Source organism: Neovison vison, chromosome 2 (genome assembly GCF_020171115.1).
Source record: "Neovison vison isolate M4711 chromosome 2, ASM_NN_V1, whole genome shotgun sequence".
In the NCBI taxonomy this organism is placed as follows: Eukaryota; Metazoa; Chordata; class Mammalia; order Carnivora; family Mustelidae; genus Neogale; species Neogale vison.
In genome coordinates this window covers 175,902,151-175,916,916 of record NC_058092.1, presented here as the reverse complement: position 1 = coordinate 175,916,916, position 14,766 = coordinate 175,902,151, and the positions used below count along the sequence as shown (strand labels likewise).

General features: G+C 43.6%; 1 protein-coding gene across 1 annotated transcript in view; it reads left to right on the top strand.

Annotated features, from left to right (window-relative positions):
- Positions 1-14,766, top strand: part of RHOBTB1 (Rho related BTB domain containing 1) — a 122,686-nt gene that overhangs the window by 72,048 nt on the left and 35,872 nt on the right. Inside the window, exons 4-5 of the mRNA XM_044239590.1 lie at positions 12,101-12,302; positions 12,661-12,764. Of these exons, the coding sequence (XP_044095525.1) occupies positions 12,111-12,302; positions 12,661-12,764 (296 nt within the window). The 5' untranslated portion in view covers positions 12,101-12,110. The remainder of the gene's footprint in view (positions 1-12,100; positions 12,303-12,660; positions 12,765-14,766) is intronic.

Here is a 14,766-nt window from a genome sequence, read left to right as displayed (position 1 = left end):
CTTCTAGAGCTTTTCTTCATTTTATTGTACGCCTTTTGGTTTGTGAAGGTTCATTATTACTGTTATGCTTTTACTATGAATTGCTTTTTTTTTTACTGCCTAGATTCTCTTTTACAGATAATTTTTGTATGCCACATTGAAACCAAAATCAAAATAACAATGAAGGCAACTTTTATATTTTCAGTTGGTTTTGGTTTCAGTTTTTATAGTCCTTTTTTTTCCTTCTTCTTCTTCTTTTTTTTTTTTTAGCATGTTGTATTAGTCACCATACAGTACATCATTAGTTTTTGATGTAGTGTTCCATGATTCATTGTTTGTGTATAACACCCAGTGCTCCGTGCAATACATGCCCTTCTTAATACCCATCACCAGGCTCACCCATTCCCTCCACCTTCAGTTTAATTCCTGGAGTCCATAGTCTCTCATGGTTCATCTCCCACTCTGATTTCTCCCCCTTCATTTTTCCCTTCCTTCTTGTAATGTCTTCCTTAATATTCCTTATGTTCGACAAATAAGCGAAACTGTGTAATTCACTTTCTCTCTTTGACTTATTTCACTCAGGATAATCTCCTCCAGTCCCATCCATGTTGATGTAAAGTTGGCTATTCATCCTTTCTGATGACTGAGTAATATTCCATTGTATATATGGACCATATCATCTTTATCCATTTGTCTTTTGAAGGGCATCTTGGCTCTTTCCATAGTGTGGCTGTTGTGGACATTGCTGCTATGAACATTGGGGTACAGATGGCGCTTCTTTTCACTCCGTCTGTATCTTTGAGGTAAATACCCAGTAGTGCAATTGCTGGGTCATAGGGTAGTTCTATTTTTAATTTTATGAGGAAACTCCACACTGTTTTCCAAAGTGGCTGCACCAAATTGCATTCCCACCAGGAGTCCACAGCCCTTTTACACTGAATTGCTTCTTTTAAATTTGAATTATCTCTGGGTGTTTTGTCAAATATCTTTGAGTAGTTAAATTCCTTAAAGAAATCTTGAGTTTTTGCTCCCTGAGTCTTTGGTATCTAAAAATAGCTTATGTTCCCTTTACATAAATAACAATTTGACCAGATTCAGAAACTTGTGATTAGGTCTTTTTTCTGTGAAGACTCTCTTTGTGTTTTTCTACTGTCTTAAAATAGTGTATTGGTGAAGTGTGTGGTCATCCATATTATTACTTCTTTATAGAAAGAACTGTCTTTGACCACTAGTTTTAGAAGGTGTTTTTTTAAGGTATTTGTAGGATTATTATACAGTTTTTCTGGCATCATGTTTTCAATGTTTTACCAAAAACTCTATAGATGTAGGAGCCTCCTTTTCTTTTCTCCTTTTCCCCGCCCCATCCTCCTTTTAGTATTGGGAAAATTTTGTTCTATAAAATCACACTTTACTCCAGAAGCCATGTGGTATCCTGGGGACTGTTTATCAACTGTCAGCCTCTTTATCATCTTCTGCAACATCATTTTCACATGGCCTTCCTCCTAGACTCAGAGCTTCTCATGTTTTGCCTGTCCCTTATTAATCCACTCTACTACATTGTCAAGGCTATTTACCATTGTCACTGTGGTTTTTAATTTGGCTGTCTTGTGTTTCATTTATACGTGGCCTTTACTTGTCTTCTTGCCCCTGATAGCCTCCTCTGCTGTTAGTTTACACACCTGCATTATTTTCTTTTGCATGATCAACTACATGGTTCAGATATTTTTAAAAAACTTTTTTCTTCTGCTGTTCCTTCTAGCATGTCTACTTCCACAGAAGACCTCTCGTCTATGTCTTTGGCTAACTAACTGCTTGTCCTTTTCAGCATGTCAGGGTTTTTCATAGACCATATGTTGAATGATCTCTGTTAACTTCATCCATGTAGAAGAAGATTCCTGGTGGCCAAGGATTGAAGTATATTCAGTGCTTGGATAACCAGGGCTCTGTTGGAGACCAAGGTAGGGCTCTGTAGGGAACCCACCCAGTTCCAGAGTGGACAGGCCAAGCTATTCAGTATTGTATGGGTCGACATAAGAAGAGTAGTGAGGGAAGTCACCGCTGAAGATATACCAGTGGTCAGTCTTAGAGGTTGTACCCCACCCCCCCATCCCTCTCCCCTTAACAAGATCCATCACTTCTGTTGCACTGACGGAATTGAAACTGCCTGGGTGAGCAGGCTGGGGGAAGAAAAACAAAATGAAATGAGTCTTTTCCATGCTTAGTGCTATCTACCTGGCTCATCCTCACTGAGGGCCAATCATGGGGACTGCTCCTTTCCCAGGACAGCATGCATGGTTCCTCGTGGCTTTCCATGATTTTCCATGGCTCCACAGCCTGCTCTTCCATCTGGGTCCCAAGTCAAGCCAGCTCTCCTTACTCTAGACCACAGGTATCTGGTGAAGAGCGTCTTGCTTACCCCCCAGCCCAGACCTTTTCCCTGTGATAATGGGCAGTCTGCTGGTCTTCAGTGACTTGGCACAAAGGCAGTGAATGTGGCAGAAATCCTTCCAACTTCTGGTGCACGGTTACTCCTTATCCTAACTCTGGTACTTTTGTGGACTCTGCTGTCTGTGGAGAATAGTTAATTTCAGTGAGGCCATGGATTGGGAGATCCAAAGCACATATTCTTCCAACGGTGTCCTGACTTCAAGTCCAGCTAATTGGCTCTTGTGACATCTTCTAGCAGAGACTGAATTTCCTCATTCAAGATTCACTTTCGGGTCAATGATACATCCTTCTCCATAGGGAGTGGGTACAGGTGCCTCCATTCTCCCCTTCTTTCTCAGCCAATTACTGATCTCACCCAAAGAGTTAGAAATCCCTTGAATGAGGATGTTAAAGTCCAAAAGTTGTTGGGAATTTTATGAGACCCTTATATATAAATATTACTAAGATTCATAAATTGGCTCTAGGCACTAGATAAATGATCACATTCCTTCTTTTTTCCCCCTAAATGAATTTCATCCCTAAGCTCCTGCCTGCCTGTTATGAAGCTCCCTTTTGCCCCCTGCCTTATTGTTTGGTGGCGGGCCCTGGGCCTTGGTCCCTGGTGTTCCCATGGTTACTGATGCTCTTCCTTATGGGGAACCACGGCTGGTGTGATGCCATCTGTCAAATGCCGCTCTCATGATGGGCCACACAGATGTCCTTCAAGGTGTTCCTCTCACTGACTGTGGACTTAGCCACATGCTGCTGCTCTCGAGGCCACAGGCTTAGTGATCAGTCACCAGAGCTAGCTGAGTGCAAGTTCACTGCCAGACCCAGGTAGAAGGTTTCCTGAGGAAGGTAGAACAGCAATACTTTTAGATTCTGTTGAGCATATATGAACTGAAAGCCATGTATGGACAAGGCATTGGAAAGACTTGAGGATTTAAAGATGAATAGCAGTCTGTTGTCAAAAATGCGCAGTCTTAGTGAGATGGAAGCAAGTACATACGTTTCAGTGGAATAGTCAATATTACAAATCAGAATTTGGCAAATACCCTGGGGACAGTATAAAGGAAGAATGCTTTAAGTGCATCTTTTTTCCAAAACGAAACTTGTGTTTGTCTACTTTGCTTCATCTCTGCTGGTTCCTGGTCCAACCATTCCCCCTGGAGGACCTGGGAACCTCCTAACGGGTCCTTCGGCCACTGCTCCCCACACAGCTACCTCAGTGATGTTAGTGATGCTTCTCAGAAGCACATCAGACCCTGTGACTCCTCTGTCTGCAACCTTTCAGTCACTTCTCATTGCATTTAGAATAAAACCCAAGTTCCCTACTGTGGCCTGAAGGCCACATGTGATATGGCTCCTACCTCCTCTCCAACCTCACCTCTCCTGTTCCCCTGCTCCAGCTCTGGCAGGCCTGCCTCTCTGCCAGCTGGTGACTGGGCCCTGCTCATTCTTCAGGTAGCAAGAAGGTGGGGCCTTCTCAAAGAGGCCTCCCTTGTCCTTCCTGCAGGCCTCCCACCCATTATTTTCTCTCATAACACCCTTTCGTTTTTCTTCAAGGAATTTAAGTCAAGTTTATGACTACATCTACCCGTTTCTCTCACCTGACTGAGAGGGTCCATGAGAACAAGAACCACACCCAGCTTGCTTACCACTGTATACCTGTACCATAGGACTGGCGCTCACTACATGCACAGTGCTATTCTTTCTTGAACTAATTAAGACTGCCCGAGTCCTAAAGGTGCAGCACAATTTCAGTGGTGGATCAGGGCCATGAGAGAGGACATCTGAGCAGAGTGGCAAGAACAGAGTCACCGAAGGAAAGGTTACCTGGCATATTTGCAGACAGAAGTCACCCAGTATATCTAGAACATAACACACAGTTTACTTATAGTGGTTTTGAAACCTATCCTGAATTTTTTACGCATCTTTTAAGCTACATGTTTTATCCGTCCTTTATTTTTCAACTGGGGCAGCATTTATTAAGGGCAGTGGATAGATAGCAAGTTTATTTCTAATCCTGGCTCACCTCCTCCACTGCCATTGAGTTTAAAAAAAGAGAGAAAGGGTGTGATCTTGTGTCGGTCCCCATTATCACAGGACACTGGTGAGGATAATGAGTGGATGTTTAAAAAAGTACCTCTGTATTATCTGTAATCCTGGATTTATATGCACTGTCCTTTCTGTTACTTAAACTCTTTTTCTTTCTGTTTTTATCAAAACTTTCAGTTGAAAAAAATACTGTTGATTTGAGCGATGAAAGGCAATTTTATCCTGGAGATGTATTTCTGTAAACTTTTGATTTAGGGAAGCGCAGCTCAACCCGACTGTCTCTTTCCCAGATCTGGACCCACTCTCCATTCCAGCTGAGATGTTTATATTATGCACAGAGCAGCTCCCGCCTGCCTAGGACTGGTGATTAAGAGCTCAGGATAATGAAATCTGCAGTCGGAACTTGGCTGTGGGCTATGGTTATTATGCAACTCTTAACATTTCTCCTTTGTTTCTGTCAATAATATAAAATTCCCAGTTTTTCTTTGTGAGCTCACTCTTCAAATACACTACAATGTGTTCCACCAGTATTATTTAATGACCAAGTTAAATTATTTCTTAAAGTTCAGATTACATGCTTTTCTAAAGGTCAAGAAAATTTAGTGGCTGTGCAACACCCCGTTCAAACCCTCTAGGAACAACTGAATGAACCGAAAGTACAGAGGCCCCTCTGTGGCCCTTAGAGTTTTATCTCTAAGCAGACTGCTCACCCTGCTTTGATTCAAATAGCAAGCGTAACAAGAAACACAACACAGGTGATGGTAAGAGATGGTGTGTTCCAGTGGGGAGTGGTTTGGAGCAATTAGAAGATGCCTAGTAAGATGTTGTGGACAAATGAAAAATCTTCTCTGCCCACCGTCCCTAATATCTGGATTTCTCATGGTAGGAATAACTCACACCTAGAGCAGGACTCAAAGAGTGGCTCTGTACTAAAATGCGCCTAACCAGGGGAAACCAGAGTATCTTGAACTTTATCAGCCATAGTGCCTTGGAATTATTGAATTATGGAGAGAGAACTGTGACGGTCATTTATCCATAGTGTGATTGATCCATCGTGAATGTGCCTGACCCATCCTAAGAGCCTGGGTCTTAAAAGAGGAACAGGACATCAGGAAGGCCATCGTCTCAAGCCTGAAGGTGGGAACAGGTACCACTCTGGGAAGAGAAATGATTTGAAAAGGAGACCTGGGCAGCTGAGCTCACATTTGGCTGTGTCACTCTTTGGCTTATGGTTGTCCCTAGAAGAGAGTCACAGGTAAATTGGGGGACCTGTGGACCTGAGCGAATAGACAAAGAAAAGTAGGGCAAAGAAGTAGGGCATGGTATACACTTGCATTCCAAGTACTTCGGCACATGGTAGTACCCCAGAAACACGTAATGATTCATTAAGGGCATGAGATGGGCACTTTGAAGGTGTAGCCACAGGAAAAATACAAATTTCACAAACTACCCTTCTATCGTTTGCTAATATAGGAAAAACTGAGTGTATATGTGTCTTTGTGATTGTAGTTAATTCTCCTAGAACCATTTACTATACAAAGGAGGAAGTAAATCAGTCTATGTAGAGGCAGGGCAATTAGGAAAACTTTTTAGAGGTGGTCATATCTGACTGAATAAGGTTTTAAGGAATGAACAGAATTTGCCAGGCAGACAAGAAATGATATAGAGGGTTGACTGTAGAATAATATGTGTAAAGGCACTGAGGTGGCAAACAACATTTAGAATTTAGGAGACCATTTTGTGTGGCAAAAGCATACTGTCACTGTTGTAAAAAATTACTGAAGAGGTGCCTGGGTGGCTCAGTGGTTTAAAGCCTCTGCCTTCAGCTCAGGTCATGATCTCAGGGTCCTGGGATCAAGCCCTGCACCGGGTTCTCTGCTCGGCGGCGGGCCTGCTTCCTTCTCTGCTCGGCGGCGGGCCTGCTTCCTCCTCTCTCCCTCTCTGCCTGCCTCTCTGCCTCCTTGTAATCTCTGTCTGTCAAATAAATAAATAAAATATTTTTTAAAAAACTACCGAAAATTTGGCGCACCTGAGTAGCTCAGTCAGTTAGGCATTCAGCTCTTGGTTTTGGCTCAGGTCATGATCTCGGGGTCATGAGATGGGGCCCTGCACTCAGCATGGAGTTACTTTGGATTCTTTCCCTCTCCTCTCCCTCCCCCTTTGCCCCTCCCCCTGCTTGCAAACGCATGCACCCATGCTTGCACGCACTTGCACGCGCTCTCTCTCTCTCTCTTTAAATAAATAAATAAAGTCATTCTTAAAAATTACCAAAAACTTGGTGGTTAAAACAAACCAAATTTATTATCTTACAGTTCTCGAGGTTAAAAGTCTGAAATGGGTTTCATTGGGATAAAATGAAAATGTCGGTAGGCTGTGTTCCTTCTGGTGGCTCTAGGAGAAAATACCTCTCCTTTTCTTGTCCAGCTTCTAGAGGTCACTTACATCCCTTGGTTTATGGCTCTTACCTCTTTCTTCCACATAAGAACCTGAGTGCATGCACTGGACCTACCCAGACAACCCAGAATGACCTCCTTAGGCCAAAGTCAGCTAATTAGCAGCTTAATTCCATCTGCTACTCCAACGCCCCCATGCCATGTAATAGAACACATTCACGAATCCCAGAGATGAGGACATAAACATCTTTGAGGGACATTATTCTGCATACCACACACGCAATAAAGATGTGGAGGGTGATGGGGAAGAGAAAGTTGGCATGATCCACCAGCCCTAGGTAGGAAAGATCATCCATCCAAAAGGGACCTATAATCTGATACTTTTTTTTTAAATTAGAGAAGGTGTCAAGGTCCTGGTCATTTTTCTAAGGTGTAATGGGTGTGTTTCAGTTAATTACTAATATACAACAAATCATCACAAACCTCAGTGGTTTAATACAATCATTTGTCCTTTCTCATAAATCTGTATGTTGGCTGGTGATTCTCTTAACTGGGTTCACTCATGAAGCTTCGTTCAGCTGGAGAGTTGGCCGGGCCGGAGGGTGCAAGGAGCACACTCTGGCATGTGGTGAAACCATAGGCAGGGCTTCCTCGATTATTCTTGCTGTGAATTCCATTCCTCTGCTATGCCTGGCCAGCTTCTTTATACAACAGCCTCAGGACAGCATTCCTGCAGCATGAGAGCGGACCTGCAGGGCTTCTGGAAGCCTTGACTCTGGGACCCACGCAGCATCACCACCACATTCTCCTGGATTAGGCCACAGTCACAAGGCTAACTCATATTCAAGATGGTGGGAAATCAATTCCGTCTCCTGATGAGAGTTGCCATCATGACCACATTTCCCCTAGTGAAGAGAGGAGTTTTTACTCTAAGAGTAGGATTTTGAAACTCAAGATTTCAGGGGTAAAATGTATCTGGCCGACAATGTCCAGCACGTGACTAAGAGAAGGGCTCCAGGAAAGTGCAGGGAAGGTCACTGGCGCTGTAGAGGTGGAGGAACTGTGGGGCTAGAGTGTGGGACACATCACCCTGTGGACACAGAAAGAAGGCTGAGTTGGTGGTAAACATGGAGGAGGGACATGACATCTGGAAGGTGATAGTAATCATTGTGTGGGCACCTGGGGCGACTGGGCAGCCCGGAGGTAATGACCACAGTCTCTAAGCAGTCTGGGGGACGGTAGGCATCAGCACCCAGGGGCTGGCATCCTCACTGAGTCCTCTCTCCCCAGCCCCCACACCGTCCTGTTCACTTGCCATCTTAAATAAACATCCCTCTTGACACCCAGAACGTGCAGATACACTCTTCAGCACCTCATGGTCAGCTTCCATGTCCTGAGGACTCAGTGAAAATATGAAACAAAGTTCTAGTCAGTTTTGAGTAAGATATAAAGCTGCCATAGTAACAGGTTACTAGTGTCAGTCCTTTCTAGCTTTTCTTTTTTTTTTTTATTATACTTTCTTTGTTTCCTCAGATAGGGATCTAAGGGCAAAAGGGTGTCTTCCCTATCAGCAGTCGTCATGGTGGTGAAATTTATTAACAGACTTAAGTGAATAATATTTATTGCTCTCATTCTACATAAATAAAAATCAGAAACCAGATAGTCATTAACCAGATGGTCCTAAGAGCTCATTCAACCATAAGAGTGCTACATAGGAATAAATTAGAGCCCATAACAAGTAAAGAAGAATAAAATTGCATATTTTTATCATTCTCACAATTTAATATTTGTTTATGTGTAACAGATAAACAATCAGTTTATAATACACATGTAGATGTATTTTCAGATTACCATGAAATAAAATTTCTACCCGAAAGAAAAGATTCTCAGTATTTGGAAATCCAGAAAACCCTTCCTGGAAATTCCATGTCTCAAGTGAGGGATCTGGGCTGCGAGTGTAGAATTCCACGCTGCCTTTTATCTCCCTTACTTGTTGTCCCCTTAAAATCTTTGTTAAATGTTCTCCCCTTTGTATGAGGCCCAAGACCTTTGGCAGTCACTTCAGTTTTGAGCAGATTGCTCGAGATTAGAGGACTCACGGATGTTATTCTCACCTTTGACACAGAAATTCTTCTTAGGACTGTGCATGAGATATGTCTATAAATAGTAATGATATTTTTGTAATCATAGCCTTTATATAAAACCAGGAGGGCTTTTATCCCCTTCAGAGTAGTCTTCTGTGAAAGCTACACAGTTATTCCACCAACTCTGTCATGATTCAAATTGTTAGGGGGGGGGTTCCTTTTTGGTGACTGCTCTCAAAGCTAGTTTGCAAGCCAACAAGAAAACCAACCGTGTATTTTTTGCATCTGTTTCAGTTTTGACTTAATCCAAACATGTCCCCAAATTTTAAGGATCGGCTCTCTATGACTTTATATCTGCTTAAAAGAATAAAATTGACTTTCAAAAGAGAAAGGTTTTCCACCACTTAGCACAGTCAAAATAGTATACCTCAGGTTCCAGAGTTGTGGGGCTCTGAACGGATCCTGCTTTTCTGGACACGGGGTGCCCCTTGGTAGTATCATCACAGAAACATATCCAGTTTCTTATCAATAACTCCCATTACCATTTTTATTCTAGAATCTGGAAATACCCCAGAAAAATATATTTAACCTACCTTTTCCAACTGTATTATCGTTTAGCTAATTACCTCCAACTCCCATTCAGAACTTTTTCTGCCTTCTTTATGTAACATCAGATACTCTCCAGCTTATACCTATGTTTTTTGTTTTTCGATGAATTACTCCTCAGTTACCCTACTAAAATGTATCCTTTGTATAGATGTTTGTGGTTATTAGGTTTCTGATTCTGCATCTAACTCTGGTCTTTCCCCTGACTCAGTTCAGGGTGTTCATCTTCATCATCACGATTAGAATCTCTGGGGTCATCAGTGTGTCAGCTCCGTCAGCTCCCCTACCCCTCACTGCTTGAGGGGACTGGTGCTAGAATTCCCATGTAACAGATGGGGAGGCTAAGGCTAAAAGCACAAGTGGCAAATGGCTAGAAAATGGGGAGACTAGGATTCACACTCACATCCCTTCAAAGGCAGGGATTTTCTCAACCTCAGCGCTCTGACATTTGGGTCCTAATTATTCTTTGTGGTGGGGAACTGTCCCTTGTAGTGTGTTTCAAAGTATCTCTGGCCTCTACCCACTAGAAGCCGGTAGCACTCCCCGACCCCATCGTGACAACCAGAAATATCTCCAGACTTTGTTAAATGTTCTCCAGCAAATACTTAAGGACCGCTGGTCTAATCCCAAAGTCAGCATAGACTAGATTTTAAAGAGATCAATTTGAGGAGTCACCACACATGGGTAATCATCAGAATTGAATTGGAGGTTTTCTTAAGCCTCTTTCTCACCCAAGACCTTCAGAATCTGCATTTGCCAGGTGGGGAACAGGTATTTTAAGCCTCTCTGTGGCATCCGAGCCATAGACCAGATCCTAACCTCACCACACATCTATTCTTTGAATCACTCCACTCAATTCTCACCGAACAGTCTCTAGCCTCAGGTTTAACACCTCCTGTGATGGTGTTACAGGAGACAATCTCGTGTTCAGATGGTCCTAACTGGGAAAAAGTTTTCATTCTATTTAATAACCTTCTTTCTGTCTCTCCCTTCACAATCTTAATCTCATATTAATTAAATCATCCATTTTCTCAAATCAGATGATTTAAACACTTACTGAGTCCCAGGTGTGTATTAAGCCCTACTCTGAACAGTTTCTTGACCATCTTGGCCATTAAAACCACTATCAACTTGTTAAAAAAGTGACCAGCTAGGGGTGCCTAGGCAGCTTAGTCGGTTAAGTATCCCACTGTTGATTTCGGCTCAGGTCATGATCTCAGGGTCTTGTGATCAAGCCCCTAATTGGGTTCCACACTCAGCAGGGAGTCCGCTTCCCTTTCTCTCTCTATCTCCCTCTCTCTGCCCCTCTCCTGTTCACACACACTCTCCCTCTCTAAAATAATAAATCTTTTTTTTAAGTGACTTATCTAATCAGTTTTCTCTGTTTAACAATAGACTTTCTCAAAAGGGCGATTATAATTCATTAAAATCTTAAAATGTTACATGGTTGGTCACCCATCCAGCTTGCTGCCGGGAAGCAGTCTGCTCTGGATTTTATGGAGCTTCCTGCCCCCCGGGAGGGCGGGGTGTGGGGGTGGAGACCTGGCAGCAGCTTTTTCTCCTCCCTTTGACCCCTCACTCAGCAACCCTCTCAAATCTTTTTGATGGTTTCTGGAACATTCCAAACTAGCTCCTCATCCTGGCAAAATCATTCTTTACCATATGCTCCAGATTTCTTGGTGAAAACAGAGAATTTTAAAATCTGTTGCTTTATGGTGCCCCTCTTGAGAATACCATTTTTATGAATTTGATTAATTAAAATCGGTGAATGAATATAAATTAATTTTACAAATGTATCAAAATTCAGTCTTACAGTTTACCCTTCTTTGAAGCTGAGGAATCCTTTCTGCTTGCCCTTTGGATCCCCCTCGAAGTCACAGTGGTAGTGGAGAACCTCCATTAAACTGCCTTTCAGGGGCGCCTGGGTGGCTCAGTGGATTAAGCCGCTGCCTTCGGCTCGGGTCGTGATCTCAGTGTTCTGGGATCGAGTCCCGCATCGGGCTCTCTGCTCAGCAGGGAGCCTGCTTCCATCTCTCTCTCTCTCTGCCTGCCTCTCCGTCTACTTGTGATTTCTCTCTGTCAAATAAATAAATAAAATCTTTTTAAAAAAAAAAAAACTGCCTTTCAGTGGGGGATTTGGGGTCGGGGGAAGATTGTGATGGTGTAGATGCTAATATTGCCAAGCAGCTCACACCCCAATATCTAGGGTTAAAGCTGCAGGTGACCAGTCTCTTTCATGGGTCCACATGAGTAGCTAGTAAGCCATGAATGTGTGCCAGCGATCCTGACTTGCCTGGTTGGATTTTCAGTAGGCAGGTTGTGTTTGGAGAAAACCAAGGAGAAAATAACATGTTAACGGGAATAAACCGTTTGGGGTCAAAATAACAATCCAGCCGATGTTTTTGTACTCGTGTGAGACATAAACAGAAAACTCGAGTTTGAGTTAGGTTTCGTATGAACTTCCGAACTTCGTGCTTATGCTTGGGCACCTCCGGAGAAGTGGCTGGCTGGGCGCCTCCCGTCTCTGACTGCCCCGTCCCTCTCTCCTTACAGAGTTTTATAAATGGACACTGACATGGACTACGAAAGGCCCAACGTCGAAACCATCAAGTGTGTGGTCGTGGGAGACAACGCCGTGGGGAAGACGCGCTTGATCTGTGCCCGAGCGTGTAACACGACCCTCACGCAGTATCAGCTGCTGGCCACCCACGTGCCTACCGTGTGGGCGATCGACCAGTACCGAGTGTGCCAGGAGGTAAGGTGTGCAGAGCTTCTCTAGGCTGCTCAGAGCACCTTCCTGCTACCGCCAGGCTGACTCTACCAGGGGGTCGGGGGTAATTAGTGCATGCAAAGTCAGGCTAATGTTCTTGGTGCCACCAAGAGAAAACAAAAGCAGAATGTGCCGTTGGGAGTCTGGCTATCGTCTCCTGAATGAGGGGTATGGGGGGTGTTTGAGTCGAGATTCCCAGAGGAGAATTTGGACTTGGCCCGAGTCCTGTTGGATGGGACGAGAAGACGCATGTGGGACAATGGGCCTTGAGGGTGCTGACTTGGGCGTCCTCCTGAGGAGCCTTAGAAGGACGCTGAGCAGGAATGCGCTCTCTCTCCTGCAGGTCCTGGAGCGGTCCCGGGATGTTGTGGATGAAGTGAGCGTTTCTCTCAGGCTTTGGGATACTTTCGGCGATCACCACAAGGACAGGCGTTTTGCATATGGCAGGTAAACCGAGGCCGGTGCCATGCTGTTGAGCTTGAGCACAATTTCCTTTCTGAAACCTGCAGCTGCTTCATGGATCAACAAAAGCCACAACACGTGGCCTTGAAATGTGTTGGGTTCTGCACTGTGTTTAAGGAAAAAGCAAAAAAAAAAAAAAAAGGGGGGGGGTATTGTCTTCTGATGTCAAGAAAAGCAGTCTGCCTTGACACTAGGTCCCTCCCAGGACGTCCCTCGTTGAAAACAACCAGTGTTGGCTGAACTGGGACGATTTCTAGGGGATTCTGGTGTGCTCTGGCCCTGGGCTGCTTTGATTGCTGTTTTCCTGAGTGGTACGTTATTTACCTTTTGCTAGACTGTTTTAAGTTATTTTAGCACTTGGCCACCCCACTTCAGAAGGTCTCTTTGGTCTTTTCATAACCATATTAGCAGAGTCTGGTGTTATTTGCTTTGGGCTTTGTTATTCAAAAAGTCTATTATTTTTATTTGAAGGTCATTTTTTTTTTAGGGAAAGAAAAATACCTCTGAAATCCTTCACAAGGCACATTTCCAAAATGAACTGAGGCACTGATGTCTAATTTTACATTAAAAATCAAGGAAACATCCAGTGAAATCCCTGCAGTGAGTCTTGGACACTGATATGACAAGGAACATGGTCAAAGTGCCTGAAGTATTTAGGAATTTCTTCTTGTCACCCTAACTTAAGGTCTCTCGGTGAATGTTAGAAGCTATCAAAATCTAGATAAGGACTTTTTTTCTTACTCCTTAATTGTAAATTAACACATTTGATTTTAAGGTTAGAATTTAGGTGTCACGGATCCCTTGTGCCTTGTTGACATCGAATGTCATGTGACCTCACAGGACTGGATTAGGTACTCAAGGCCTTGAGCTCCTCCTTGGTACTGAGATAGACATTTCTAAAGTTACCTTTCTTTCTTCAAGCCAGTAGCTCTCTGAAGCCTCTGAACAGACTTTGACGGGCATTTATCCACGTGGTCTAAAATACTGAAAAAAGCTGCTAAAAGTGTCAGTCCCATCCCTAAGAAGTTGTTCACACACTGAAAGACTGCCATTTAGACCAGTTTGTTCATGGGGACTCAGCAGAGAGGGGTATGGCAAGTAAAACACTAATTTTCAAGTTCTCTGGGTCATGAGGAGTTCTGAGGTTAGTATCCCGTGTTGTAGACACTTTCTTCTCCTTGAATTTCCTGTTCCATGATTTCCTTCCTTTCTGTGGCAGTCGGTCACGTGACTCCATCTGTTCCGACTGCATTGTTCTGCTCCCTCGTCTGTAGTGTTTGGTTCTATCAGCTCTAACCTGCTCCCCCTTTGACATGGAAACAGGAGGTATTTTTCAAGCCGACTCTGATCCTCCGAGCGACACAGAGGGGTTTCAGGACACGGGGTGTTTCTGGCCCAGCTCTCCATGGCTCTCAGTTTATGTGCTTGTTTGTACCTTGTGTTCCCTCTGTCTTCTCCGAGCCTCTGCAGCCTGCAGGCCTCCTGCCGCAGACCCCACCACGGGTAAAGAACAAATCCCAGAGCTGTTCTGTCCCAGCCTCCAGCATCTTTCCATATTGCTAATTATGGGATTCCACATCGATGTGACACCAAAACAGTACATTTTGTGGAAGAGTCTGGTAGGAATAGGAGTTCCTCTTACTTGGGATAGGGTTCAGGCCACCGCATTTCATTGCTTTGCAAGAACTGATTAATTTCTTTGTGACTTCCATTTTTAGCTTTCTATCCTTCAGGAAGGAAAAAAAAAATCCTAATTATAATTTTTGACAATCCATTTGGTTTGCACACCTGCTTTTTGATGGATGTTTTTTACTGTGCTTGGTGTGAATGACGAATTAGTGGGATGTGATGTATTCCTTATACCTGGAAATGTATTTGGAACCTCTTTAAAATCATTCATTTGATTCTTGTGGTGATAGTGAGTAAAACCAAAGTTGCCTTAGACCTTTTCCTCTCCTTCCTAGCACCGGGGTAGTTGATAAGTTGT